This window comes from Aplysia californica, unplaced genomic scaffold (assembly GCF_000002075.1).
Source record: "Aplysia californica isolate F4 #8 unplaced genomic scaffold, AplCal3.0 scaffold00441, whole genome shotgun sequence".
Lineage (NCBI taxonomy): Eukaryota > Metazoa > Mollusca > Gastropoda > Aplysiida > Aplysiidae > Aplysia > Aplysia californica.
Genome location: NW_004797711.1, coordinates 288,411 through 301,087, shown reverse-complemented (window position 1 = coordinate 301,087; position 12,677 = coordinate 288,411). Strand labels below are relative to the sequence as shown.

The 12,677-nt window shown below is 42.1% G+C and overlaps 2 protein-coding genes across 3 annotated transcripts in view; both read right to left on the bottom strand.

The window, feature by feature from the left end:
• The window catches only part of LOC101849949 (alpha-tubulin N-acetyltransferase 1), a gene marked incomplete in the record, with an annotated part of 361,461 nt that overhangs the window by 124,752 nt on the left and 224,032 nt on the right, over positions 1 to 12,677 (bottom strand).
• The window catches only part of LOC101854595 (mitoguardin-like), a 22,095-nt gene continuing 9,716 nt past the window's right edge, over positions 299 to 12,677 (bottom strand). For both annotated transcript variants that reach the window (XM_035971469.1, XM_005104919.3), the window contains exons 4-13: positions 11,249 to 11,343; positions 10,448 to 10,651; positions 9,303 to 9,415; positions 7,828 to 7,900; positions 6,213 to 6,299; positions 5,165 to 5,263; positions 4,254 to 4,388; positions 3,294 to 3,347; positions 2,767 to 2,883; positions 299 to 1,848 (exon numbers count right to left, since the gene is read on the bottom strand). In XM_035971469.1, coding sequence (XP_035827362.1) covers positions 1,675 to 1,848; positions 2,767 to 2,883; positions 3,294 to 3,347; positions 4,254 to 4,388; positions 5,165 to 5,263; positions 6,213 to 6,299; positions 7,828 to 7,900; positions 9,303 to 9,415; positions 10,448 to 10,651; positions 11,249 to 11,343 — 1,151 coding nt within the window. In that variant the 3' untranslated portion in view covers positions 299 to 1,674. The remainder of the gene's footprint in view (positions 1,849 to 2,766; positions 2,884 to 3,293; positions 3,348 to 4,253; positions 4,389 to 5,164; positions 5,264 to 6,212; positions 6,300 to 7,827; positions 7,901 to 9,302; positions 9,416 to 10,447; positions 10,652 to 11,248; positions 11,344 to 12,677) is intronic.

The following is a 12,677-nucleotide window of genomic DNA, read 5'->3' as shown; positions in this document are numbered from 1 at the left end:
AAGTAAACAAGAAAAAACCACCAACAACCCAACAACATGAAAGTACAGTTGTAGGCCTTCCGAGTTATGATGAACTAACCCTTCAATTTCTGCTTGCTGTGCAGGAAATTGATGGCAAACGAGGCAGGGGTAGGCCCAGAACAACCTACTTGGGGAACCTAAACAGATGGGTAACGGAGAAAGATCAGGGAAACGTAGCTTTTTTGAGAGCATCCGAGCAAAGGAATGAATGGAAAACCATGATCGCCGATGTCTGTCGCAGATCTGGCACGGGATGATGATGATGATGATGATGATGATGATGAGCAGGAAATCAGTGAAAATATTAGAGGCAGACCACAGAAGCTAGTGCAGTCAAAGCCGCTCTAACGAGTGCAGTCAAAGCCACTCTAACGAGTGCAGTCAAAGCCGCTGTAACGGCCACCTGTCCAAGACAATCCCCCGTAACAAACGACCACTTCCCATCTCGTCTTTTTTTCACTTTATATATATAACAACAACGTCAGACGTTCACCTGTCTTGAGACGATGAGACAACTACTTTTCTCCTTGACAAAGAGTGGCCGTTTTAGACCATTTCGACTGCGCATTTATCCCTGCAAGAATTGATCTCATGTCTTTTACATCTAACAGCAACGAACCTAACTGTTACACCACAGACACCCATCCCCAAAGCCTTCATGTTAATCCCTCAATGTCTGACATGTTAATCCGTCAATGTCTGACATGTTTATCTGTCAATGTCTGACATGTTTATCCCTCAATGTCTGACATGTTTATCCGTCAATGTCTGACATGTTAATCCGTCAATGTCTGACATGTTAATCCCTCAATGTCTGACTTGTTTATCCGTCAATGTATGACAAAGACCAATGTGTCTGCAGAGGAGAATATTTCTTCAAGAGAAATAGAAGAAGTAAGGATTTAGAGGACCTGTGGCTTCTACTTTGGCCAACGAGACCCATTCTGGAAGAGGGGGCCACTTTTGCGCATATAAGGGCCTCCTTTCCATTTGTGGATGCACGCAGTTTGTTTGCGGGTTTACCTCTTGGCTTCAGCATTTATCTAGCCATCAGATACGCTGTACCAGAGCGAAAAAGTGAGCCTGGTGTTGGTGCCTAATATGCGTTCTTATCCATCCTTTCCTTAGTCTTTGTCGTCTACCCACATTAAATCCCTTCACCGATTGGGCGAGCAAAGTTTTAAACAGTCAGGCAGAGACTGCAGCACAATGTGACCTCTTTGCTGACCGGGGTTTGCAAGTGTTGCTGCACTGTTTAAGTATCTTGTCTTATGGAACAGTTCTTGCTTTCAATATTTAAAAAAAAATTCTTCTTTAAAAAAAAAGTAGTCCCATATCAAACATAATACGCTCACTTCATATCCATATCACAAACCCTAGGCAAACAAGACAAATTTAAATGGAATTCATTGCACAGCTGAAATATGTCTGATTAAACAGTCCTAGCTCTATCTATCACCGAAAAAAAAAGAAAAAGAAAAAAAAATTCCCATTCCAAAAAAAAAGTTGGCACATATCAAACATAATATATTCACTTCACATCAATTATTATTGACCCTCAGCAAACGAGATAAAAGCTAAAAAAAAAGGACAGCTGCCTCTCCGCACTGACACAGCGGCACTAACGACGAGCGAGAGAAGTGAGGTTCGGGCCTACAAGACGACGTTGACCGGGGTGTGGTCGGGGCTGTCCACCTTGAGCTTCTCTGCCGCCAGGTCGCTCTTGGCCTGCGCCATCTCCAGGATGTCCTGGGCCAGAGCCTCTACGTCCGTGAAGCGAACTTTGTTGAAACTGAACATCTCACGGATGAAGCCCAGAACCAGATCCTGATAAAACAAAAGACAACCCTTGTAAACAATAGCCTATGTATCTCCTGACAACATTTGCAAACTATTGCTTATGTATCTCACGGATGAAGCCCAGAACCAAATTCTGATAAAATACAACACAAACCTTGTAAAGTATTGCCAGCAAGAAAAAAAATTAACTTTGAAACAATTTGGAGAAACTTTATCCCCCCCCCCCCCCCCCACACACACACAGTAATGATAAGCACCTAGTATGAGTGTTTGAGTTTACCGCCCCTATCAAAAAGGTCTACTTAAAGACTATTTTAAGAGGCTGGACCTCCGAATTGAGTTTCTGTCTCTAATAGGACCAAGCCAAATGGGTTGAGAGCCTTGAAAATTACGCAAAACAACCCGAGTTCAGGAAAAATCCCTAGTCTCAGATTCGAACTACGGCCATCCATTCCATAGTCCATCATGATACCAACGGAACTAACTGAGCGCCCCAAGTGCCCCTGCACAAAGAAGACTTTCTCAAAACACCACTGCTGACAAGTTTATGTATGCCAATACACAAAAATTCTTGTTTGTTTTACATTTGTTTAGGAAATCTTCAAAAGTATGCTCATAAGCTAAGGTTAATTCTAAAAGAGAGAAAGAAATACCACAGATCGATTGAAAATTATAACTCCTGCACCTGAAAGTCTACAAAGAAAGAAAGCAATGAAACATTCTTTAAGTTTTGTAAGCAAATAGAATTCAAAGAAACTTTGCAGTGTGCTCTTTTTTTTTTTAGAGAGCAATGGAAAATTATCAATATGACCAAATGCGGGCTTACAGCGTTCTCAGATCAAGAAGACAAACTAACAAGGATTCATCCTTACACAATGTGTACATTTTCAATACTAGATTATTGGTCAAATGGAACAAAAGCAAAGAAAACGCAACTCTTCGTACCTTGAAAAAATTGCACATGTCCTTCAGTTCAGAGTCTGGTCCCAGAAAACCCCACGCTAACAAGGGACTCGTGTGCTCAGAAATGGAGTAAAAATGAGCGATGAATCCATCGTTGAACTTCAAAACAAAACAACAAGGAAAACACCACTCAGAAACAGTAATAGTGATTCGCCATTTATGATTCATCAACACATGCACAAAAAAAGACAGAAGCCAAAATATTACAAAACCAAACTACGGAAAAAGGTTGACTTGAGGGCCAAAAATGAGAGAGAGAGAGAGAGAGAGAGACAGAGACAGAGAGAGAGAGAGAGAGAATGGGAGAGAGAGAGAGAGAGAGAGAGAGAGAGAGAGAGAGAGAGAGAGAGAGAGAGAGAGAGAGAGAGGGAGAGAGAGGCAGAGAGAGAAAGAGAGAGAGAAAGAGAGAAAGGAAGGGAGGGAGGGATGTACGGGGGAGTTTAAATCCCAACTTGAAAAAGAACCATTTCCCAAATAAACTGACCACAGAACCCACCAGCCCCACTCACCTTCAAAAGACTTCTCTTTGCCTTCAACACAGACCACACAGCAGTAGCTAAAGCCTACAAGGCAGAAAGAAAGAAAAAACCAACAACCTTTCAGTAATGGACCCTAATATAAAATGAAGTAACAGAAACAGTTTTTAGAATTCCTTTAAAAAATTAGCACATCTCCTATTATTAAATAGTTTTTATTTTATAAATCATAAAAACTATTTTTAGCAAATCTGCTATTATTAAACAGTTTTTATTTTATAATTCATTAATATTGCAAATCTCCTATAATTAAACAGTTTTTATTTTATAATTCATTAAAAAAGAAATAGCAAATCTGTTATTATTGAACAGTTTTTATTTTATAATTCATTAATATTGCAGATGTCCTATTATTTATTATTAAACAGTTTTTATTTTATAATTCATTTAAAAAATGGCAGACCTGCAATTACTTAACAGTTTTCCTAAAATGTACATGATAGAAACCCCAGTATGTGTGAACTCACAGTCTCCTTGAAGCATGATAGCAACCCCAGTATGTGGGGTTCTTTTTATAGTAGAGGGTGTTACAGCGCTCGCAACTACATAAGGTCATATGAGCGCCAAGGGGTGGGCGTCAACAGAGAAGTCTTTACAGGGAATCAGACTTCGACTGCTCACCTCTCTAGCTTCAACAGCACAAGGTCTGCTTCGACTATCATGGCACCCCGGAAATCGCAGGTCACAAGAGAGTGACAAACATACAAAAGAAATAGAGGAAATGACAATAGAAAGGACCAGGGAAGAAAAAGCAGCAGTTCCCTGTTGTAGATCAGGCACAGTTATGAGCATGACATTGACGAATCATGATGAGTCAGCCCATTTACAATTCTACTATGCTTGAACGAGAAATGTCCCTCCTTTGGGAATGGCCTAAAGACACTACAGTCAGTGGCACTGCCCCGGGGGGTACCCCAGTATGTGTGAACTCACAGTCTCCTTGAAGCCGTTGGAGAGCCACCTGTTCTGGACGACGGTCAGCACGGTGGACGGGGGGTTGGCAAGGTCATCAAAGGCGTCCATGAGGATGAAGTCGAGGACGATGTCGTAGAAGGACATGACACGCACCTGGAACAGGGAATGGGTATTTACATCAATGGTTTAGTTTTTTAGTTTCAGTACTTTACTTTTCCTTTACATCCTCTGTTGCCGTTAAGCGTCGAGGGGAGATACAGTTTTCTATGGTAGGCCATCTCCGAAGCTCTTTCAGTTGTGATTTTATGTATTCTTAGTTTTAGTAGAGGTCCAAAATGTCCACCTGCCGAAAGCAACCACCTTCCTCCTCAAAAAGTGGGTGGCCCCCTCGGACAATTAAATAATAATAATTAGCATTTGTATAGTGCATATCCCAACTCAACACAACAGCAAGTCCTATGTGCTTTACAATCCATATATTTACCCCAGCAGACCCAAGAATACTCAAAAACATTCTTGGCTTTCCAGGAAGCAAAGAACAAGCAGCCGGTTAGGCACTCAAACACCAATAAAGTGACAAGATCTTTTGCTGTCAGTAGCTGGATATCCATTCCCACCTGGGTGATGTGAGGAAAATTTGCTTTAAAAATGCCTACAACGTTGGACCCCTGACCGGGCTCAAACCCACAACCTTTCAGTTGCAAGCCCTACAGCTCATCCACTAGACCACAGTACAAACATTCAAAACGTGAGGCAGTACGAGTACACGCACAGACAGAGCAGCCCTGGTCCGGGCCACAGTGCACCCGCTCACCCCTCCACAGTGCACCCACTCACCCCTCCACAGTGCACCCACTCACCCCTCCACAGTGCACCCACTCACCCCTCCACAGTGCACCCACTCACCCCTCCACAGTGCACCCACTCACCCCTCTCCCCCTCAGCTCCTCCTCAATCTGAGGCCAGTTGGCCTCCACGCTGATGTAGTCCATCATTTTGTCGTACGTCGTGTGAAACTCCTCCACATCCTGGGAAGAAAAGAAAAGACAAAAAAGTAGATACTTCAATCTCTCCGCGTCGTTTTACGCAAGAAAAATTCTGAAATTATGCAAACTGAGCCCAAAAATGTGAAGTTATGCGATTCTGTTAATTTTAACAAAGAATGATAAAGGAAAATAATCAGAAATTATGCAAAAAATGATCAAATTTTGCTAAATTATGCGGGGTGCATAAAACCACGGGGACAGTTCAATACTTCAATGCCCCCCTTTAACACAACACAATTTCAATCAATAAGAAGGCGCGCTTCCGACCCTGCCTGTCAGGGCCAATCCAGTCTGAGAGGGATACAACATTCAGGCAGAAAGACCGAGAGGCACAATGAAAATTCTCCCCTCTCAGGAATTAAAAAGGAGTGTTTAGTTTTAGCAGAGGTTTTACGGCGCTCCCAACTGCATAAGGTCATATGAGCGTCAGAAGATTAGAGGTGTTACAAGAGAGTAACAAACACAAAAAGGAAGAAGGGGAGATAAGGACGATAGATGTTTGACAGGAAAAAAGAAGCAAACCATACCGGAGCACCCGTCAAACAGGGGACAGTGAAGGACCCAACCGTTACAACACAGATGCCGGTATCCTGTCTTTTTTAGTTATAGCAAGAGTTTTACGGCACTTGCAGCACAATTATAAGGTCATATGAGCGCCAGAAGATTAGAAGTGTTACAAGAGAGTGACAAACACAAAAAAGAAGGAAAGATCACGGCTCAAAACGATAGATGTTTAATAGGAAAGAAGAAGCAAACCACACCAGAGCACCTGTTAACCACCCCGGGGGGGGGCAGGGCTGAAAAGTTTTACCCCCCCCAAAAAAAACCCCCAAACAAATATCCCACACTAGGACGCTGCTCTGTCAACAAAATACACAAAGAGGCAGAAACAAGCTGGCCATTTGACAAGACGGTAGAGAGAAAGCCCTGCCTTGTCAGCTTTGATGAGGAGATCTCCGATCAGCTTCCTGCCCATCTTCTTGAACCACGTCTTCTTCTCCTCCTCCTGAAATATGCTCTGGAGGACAGAGAAAAAAACAACAACAAATTTGACGACATGAAACTTCTCTGGAAGAAATTTTTTGTTTTAGTAGAGGTTTTACAAAGCTCGCAACTGCATAAGGTCATATGAGCGCCAGAAGATTAGATGTGTTACAAGAGAGTAACAAACATAAAAAAGAAGAAGGGGAGATAAGGACGATAGATCTATGTTTGATAAGAAAGAAGAAGCAAACCACACCAGAGCACCCGCCAACCACCCACTCTGGAAGAAAGGTATTGGGGGCTCCAGTGGCTAAGTGAGTAGTGAGTTTTGACTCAAGCAATATCAAGCAAGTGTCGGTGACACGGGGATCAGATAGGTGGTCACTGGAGTGTGTCCTTGAGCAAGACACGACAACCCTAGCTCAAAATACAGGGCACTGCAGTGGCGACCCACAGTGGCATGGTTGTAAACTGTTCTGTATTTGTGTAATAGTGTGTATTTATATATCTATTTATGCATTATGTATTTATGTATGTACATATTTATAATTATGTATTTATGTATGTATGTTTGCCATTGTAAAACAATGTGCCCTTCTGGGACAAATAAAAGTGTAATTTATTATTATTATTATTATTTGCAAAACATCCAAAACTCAGGATTGAAAAGATTTTAATTCAGGTATTCAACACATGAAACCAAGATCTAGTAGTAATCACAACAAATCTTATACCAGATTAAAAAAAAAAAAAGGAACAAGAATGGGTTGAGGTTAGGACTACACGCTACTAAAATTTCAAAAATTGCCTGCCCTGCATTAACTTACAATATACAAATACACTAGCAAGCTGTACCAGCATTTAAAAATGTGAATTGATGTATAAACACCTGAAAATGAAATGGTATGAGTTTAACGCCCCTATCAACACTATTAGGTTATTTAAGAGGCGGAACCTCCTAGTTTAACGTCCGTCTCCGATAGGACCGAGCCAAGTGGGAAGTTCGAGTAAAGTGCCTTTCCCAAGGACACAACGTCGGAACGAGCTGAAGCTCGAACTCCCGAACCCGCAATCTCACGATTACGAGTCCGGTAGCCTAACCACTAGGCCACCGATGCCACTTATAAACACCTGAGAGCATGAATTAGTGAAAACACCTAAAAACATGAATAAGTAAAAAGTAAAGTTGTTTCCGCATCTGTTCCGGACATTGGGGATTGCCTCGTTATTGAGACAACTTCCTGGGCCTTCCGCATATTGTGGTAGGGTGGCCAGTTCCTTTCCCCGCCGCCTTTACTTCCCCAACTCGAAGTCAGGTACCCATTACAGCTGGGTGGGCAGGAAGGGGCGAAAAAAATCTGTGTCCGAACTGAGACTCGAACCCGGACTTTCCGCTTCGGAGATGAGCGCACTAACCGCTCTGCCACCGCACCCTCAGAATACGTAAACGTCTAAAAAACAAAAATCATGTAAACACCTAAAACAAAAACTTCCTTTTCATAAAGACAGACTAAGAAACTTGATCAACAAAATAAGAGTTGTAAATGGAGAACCAGAACTACCTGAAATGCTAACCGTATGCCATGTAATTTGGCCAAGAATTCCACATCTGAAAGGCATTTCACCATATCTGGTCTGGAGAAAAGAACAGAAGAATCTTTACAAAAAATAGAGAAATTAAAAAACAACAACAAAAAACCATGAAAAAGACATGCAAAATCCTTTTTTTTTTTAAATTTAAAAATATATACTGAAAAACACATTGCAAATAATCACAAATAACTCTACATTTATCATATTCAAATTATACATTTCAAGAAGATCTGAAGTCGATGGATGTGAACAGAATACTTGCACTTAATAAGAAAATCAAATTCTTGTGTCACCATCTTCAACAAAACCCACGACATTTATGAGAACACTTAGTTGGAGTTTACAAATAATTTGTTGGAGACAAAAATCAAATCCATTGGACGGAAAACATTGTCACAGAAGTGAACCCGACAGGCCTGCAGTTCATAAAGATCCCTCACACATCCTCAGAGAAATCTGTTCACCATGACAAGAGACAGGCAGATTTTAAAAAAGTTTTAGTAGTTTTAGTAAGTGTATTACAGCACTAGCAACACAATAAGGTCATATAAGTGCCGAAGATTAGAGGTGTTACAAGAGTGTAGCAAACACAAAAAAAGGACGGGAGATAAGGACGATAGATGTCTGATAGGAAAGAAGGAGCAAACCACACCAGAGCACCCGCCACCCACCCACGAGACAGGCAGAACAAGCATAAGTAAGAGCAAAAATGTTTCAGCACTTGCAACACAAATAGGTCATATAAGTGCCAAAGATTATTTTATTTTTTTACAGTAGAGGGTTTTACGGCGCTCGCAACTCCATAAGGTAATATGAGCGCCAAGGGGTGGGTGTCAACAGAGAAGTCTTTACAGGGAATCAGACTTAGACTGCTCACCTCTCTAGCTTTAACAGCACAAGGTCTGCTTCGACTATCAAGGCACCCCAAAATAGCAGGTCACAAGAGAGTGACAAACATACAAAAGAAGTAGAGGAAAATGACAATAGTAAGGATCAGGAAAGAAAAAGCAGCAGTTCCCTGTTGTAGATCAGGCACAGTTATGAGCGTGACATGAGTCAGCCCATTTACAATTCTACTATGCTTGAACGAGAAATGTCCCCCCTTTGGGAATGGCCTAAAGACACTACAGTCAGTGGCACTGCCCCCGGGGGCCCCCCTTTGGGAATGGCCTAAAGACACTACAGTCAGTGGCACTGCCCCCGGGGGGGGGGGTAAAAGACACTACAGTCAGTGGCACTGCCCCGGGGGGTATTGCCAAAGATTAAAAGTGCTACTTGAGTGTATTATACAAAGAAAAGAAGGAGGAGAAATAAGGATGACAGATGTTTGACACGAAAGAAGGAGAAGACCACACCAGAGCACCCAACAACCACACGGACGCAGAATTTGAAAAGTTTTTTTTTCTTCAACATCAACTGTTTCCAAAAAAGAAGGGCAACCTACCTGATGGTTCGACACGGCACATTTCCATACTTGAGCTCCAACATCCCAGCTTCGTACAACGGAACGTGGTGCAGAATATCACGATTGAAATCCAGATCTGTCAAGTTTGCCATCTGTGTGTCACACAAATTGAAGAGGCGATAATGTATTCTGTACTACGTTTAGTTAGTTAGTTTTTAAAAAGTTTTAGTAGAGGGTTTTACGGCGCTCACAACTGCATAAGGTCATATGAGCACCAAGGGTTGAGTGTCAATAGAGAAGTCTACAGGGAATCAGACTTGCTCTACTCACCTCTCTAGCTTCAACAGCACAAAGTTTGCTTCGACTATCAAGGCACCCCGGAAACAGCAGGTCACAAGAGTGTGACAAACATACAAAAGAAGTAGAGGAAAATGACTATAGTAAGGATTAGGAAAGAAAAAGCAGAAGTTCCCTGTTGTAGATCAGGCACAGTTATGAGCGTGACATGATGAATCAGTCCATTTACAATTCTACTGTGCATGAACGAGAAATGTCCCCCCTTTGGGAATGGCCTAAAGACACTACAGTCAGTGGCACTGCCCCGGGGGGGATTTTTCTGTACTATACCCGACTTGTAAGTTACATAAATTGAAGAGGCAATATTGTATTCTGTACTCTGTTTTGTTTTAGTAAGTGTTTTACGGCACTTGCAACACAATAAGGTCATATAAGTGCTGAAGATTAGAGGTGTTACAAGAGAGTAACAAACACAAAAAAGAAGGGAAGAGAGATAAGGACGATAGATGTTTGATAGGAAAGAAGGAGCAAACCACACCAGAGCACCCGCCAACCACCCACATTCTGTACTATTTTAGTTTAGTTTTAGTAGAAGTTTTACGGAGCTCGCAACTGCATAAGGTCATATGAGCGCCAGAAGATTAGAGGTGCTACAAGAGAGTAACAAACACAAAAAAGAAGGGAAGAGAGATAAAGACGATAGATGTTTGATAGGAAAGAAGGAGCAAACCACACCAGAGCACCCGTCAACCACCCATCAACAATACATTACAACCCAACACAATTCATATGCTTACATATAAAACAATGACAGACTTAAACATGGAACACAATAATAAAACGAAAACAGCGACGACAAAACGGGGACGGTAAACAGGAAGTCTTACATCCGTGGCCGACACGAAGGACTCCTGGTCGCTGGAGTCGTCCTCAAAGCTCTTGTCCTGGTTCTCCCGGAAGACAGAGAGCGCCGACTCGAGCGCGATGTGGTCGGCGTCCCGCTCGCACAGACGCTCGTAGTTGTCCTGCATGCGGTACGCCAGGTCCAGAAGGTTCTCCAGCTTGTGTTGCAGGTTGGACGTCTCCGAGTCCTGGACACGATGGAAAATGTGCAGGAGGGAAAGGGATTAGCAAGAAGGCCAGGAGGAGGAGGAGGAGAGGAGGAAGAAAAAGAGGAAAGTAGGAGGAGGAGGAGAAGAAGAAGAAGAGAAGGAGGAGGAGAAGAAGAAGAGAAGGAGGAGGAGAAGAAAAAGAGAAGGAGGAGGAGGAGGAGAAGAAAAGGAGGAGGAGGAGGAGGAGGAGGAGGAGGAGGAGGAGGAGAAGAAGAAAAAGAAGAAGAAGAAGAAAAAGAAGAAGAAGAAGAAGAAGAAGAAGAAGAAAAAGAAGAAGAGAAGAAGAAGAAGAAGAAGAAGAAGAAGAAGAAGAAGAAGAAGAAGAAGAAGAACAACAACAAGAATAATAATTTATATATGGCACCTGATCCCTTGTTGGTTATAAATGCTGTACAATGCAGAATTATCATTCGATACAACTGCCAAATCAAAAGACAAAGCAAATGCACATTGTGCAACCATTTAACAACACACACAAGAAAAAAATATGTCCCTATATATTCAAGCTTTCAAACACACACACACACACACACACACACACATACACACAAACAAAAAGCAACATTAACAACCTACTGGTATTGCTAAAACGTTGGTATGGTCATCTAAATAAGACAGTTTCATCACAGCGTCTTCCCAAAAAGAAACGGCCAGTGACAGATTCTCCATGCCTGTTGAGAAAACAAATATATGGAAACATACATCCTGTAATCTATTACCAAATAATTCACAACATACAGAATCAATAAAATGCATAAAAAGAAACATTGTTCAATCTAGTATAAATGGTCGCCTTTAAGCACAAAAGGTGGCTATCCCGAAAAATGCTGTTTTGAGAAAATTGAAGGTTAAGTTTTTGCCCCTTGTTCAATTTCTTTAAAAGACAAGGAAAGTTTTCTCTATAACCAAACAAATATACACATCAATGAAACTAAACTTCTCCTACTGGCAGAGCAATGCCCACTTTTGGGGAAGGTCAAGATTTCTGGAAACCCCCAAAATCTGGGTTAGCCCGCTTGTCCTTAAAAGCAACCAAATGTCACATGATAATATGTGAACAGCTCAAAAAAAGGGGAAACTCAATCTTGTATTTGTCCTATTTGACATTACACCAAAAGGAAATTCTACTTCCAAAGTTTGCCAAAGTCCTGCAGAATTTTTTTAAACCAAAAAATATTGAGTGCACAAAGGACAAAGACTCCTATCGATTACATTACAAGTTGTTGTTGTTGACTGGGGTGTCTGTGGACTGCCTGCCCACCCTGAGAAGGGGCCATTCATGTTGAGGATAGGAGGGTACAAGAGGTTTTCATGAGACAGGAAAGACCTAACTGCCCTGTGACCGTGTAATTCCGATAGGGTTCACGTTGCCCATTCCCCACCAACAATGGCCACTGGCTAAAGTTTTCTAATCTTTCATGAGGTTTCGGCCAAGTGGGAAAGCCATTGGATCGTCACGTCCTGGGTCGTTGTGCCTGTACTAAGAGGTCCACGGTCAGAAAGTGAGTCAGGCATTCCGCTCGGTCCATCCCCTGCACCCAGACACTCTCAAACTGGCTGGTACCTTCTCAGCCACAGAGGACATTACAAGTTACAACAATGACTGCGCGTCCTCCTGATTTTGCATCCTGTAACAGTGGTTGGTTTTACTTGTGTTTTGTAGGAGTTTCCAGTTTTATTTGACACAGAATCTGTCCCCCCCTTTTTTTTTCCTGGCGTAAGATGATATGCGAACGTCCCCTCCCCTTTAGGGGTTTTCTGGATGAATCGATCCATTTTAGATCTACCCTCCTTAGCCTAAGATTTAAAGTCTTTCACAAATTTTTATACTAGATCTAGATCTACCCTGGTGCTACGGAACAAAGCTAGCTAAGTAATCAGACGGCCGTGTTTACGATTGATTTACTCTAGCTAGACTAGTCCAAACAAGACTATAGGGTCGATCTGCTCGCTAGATTGATGGTGCAAAGCAGCTATCGTGGCTCAAGTTGATCGCGCCCGACTC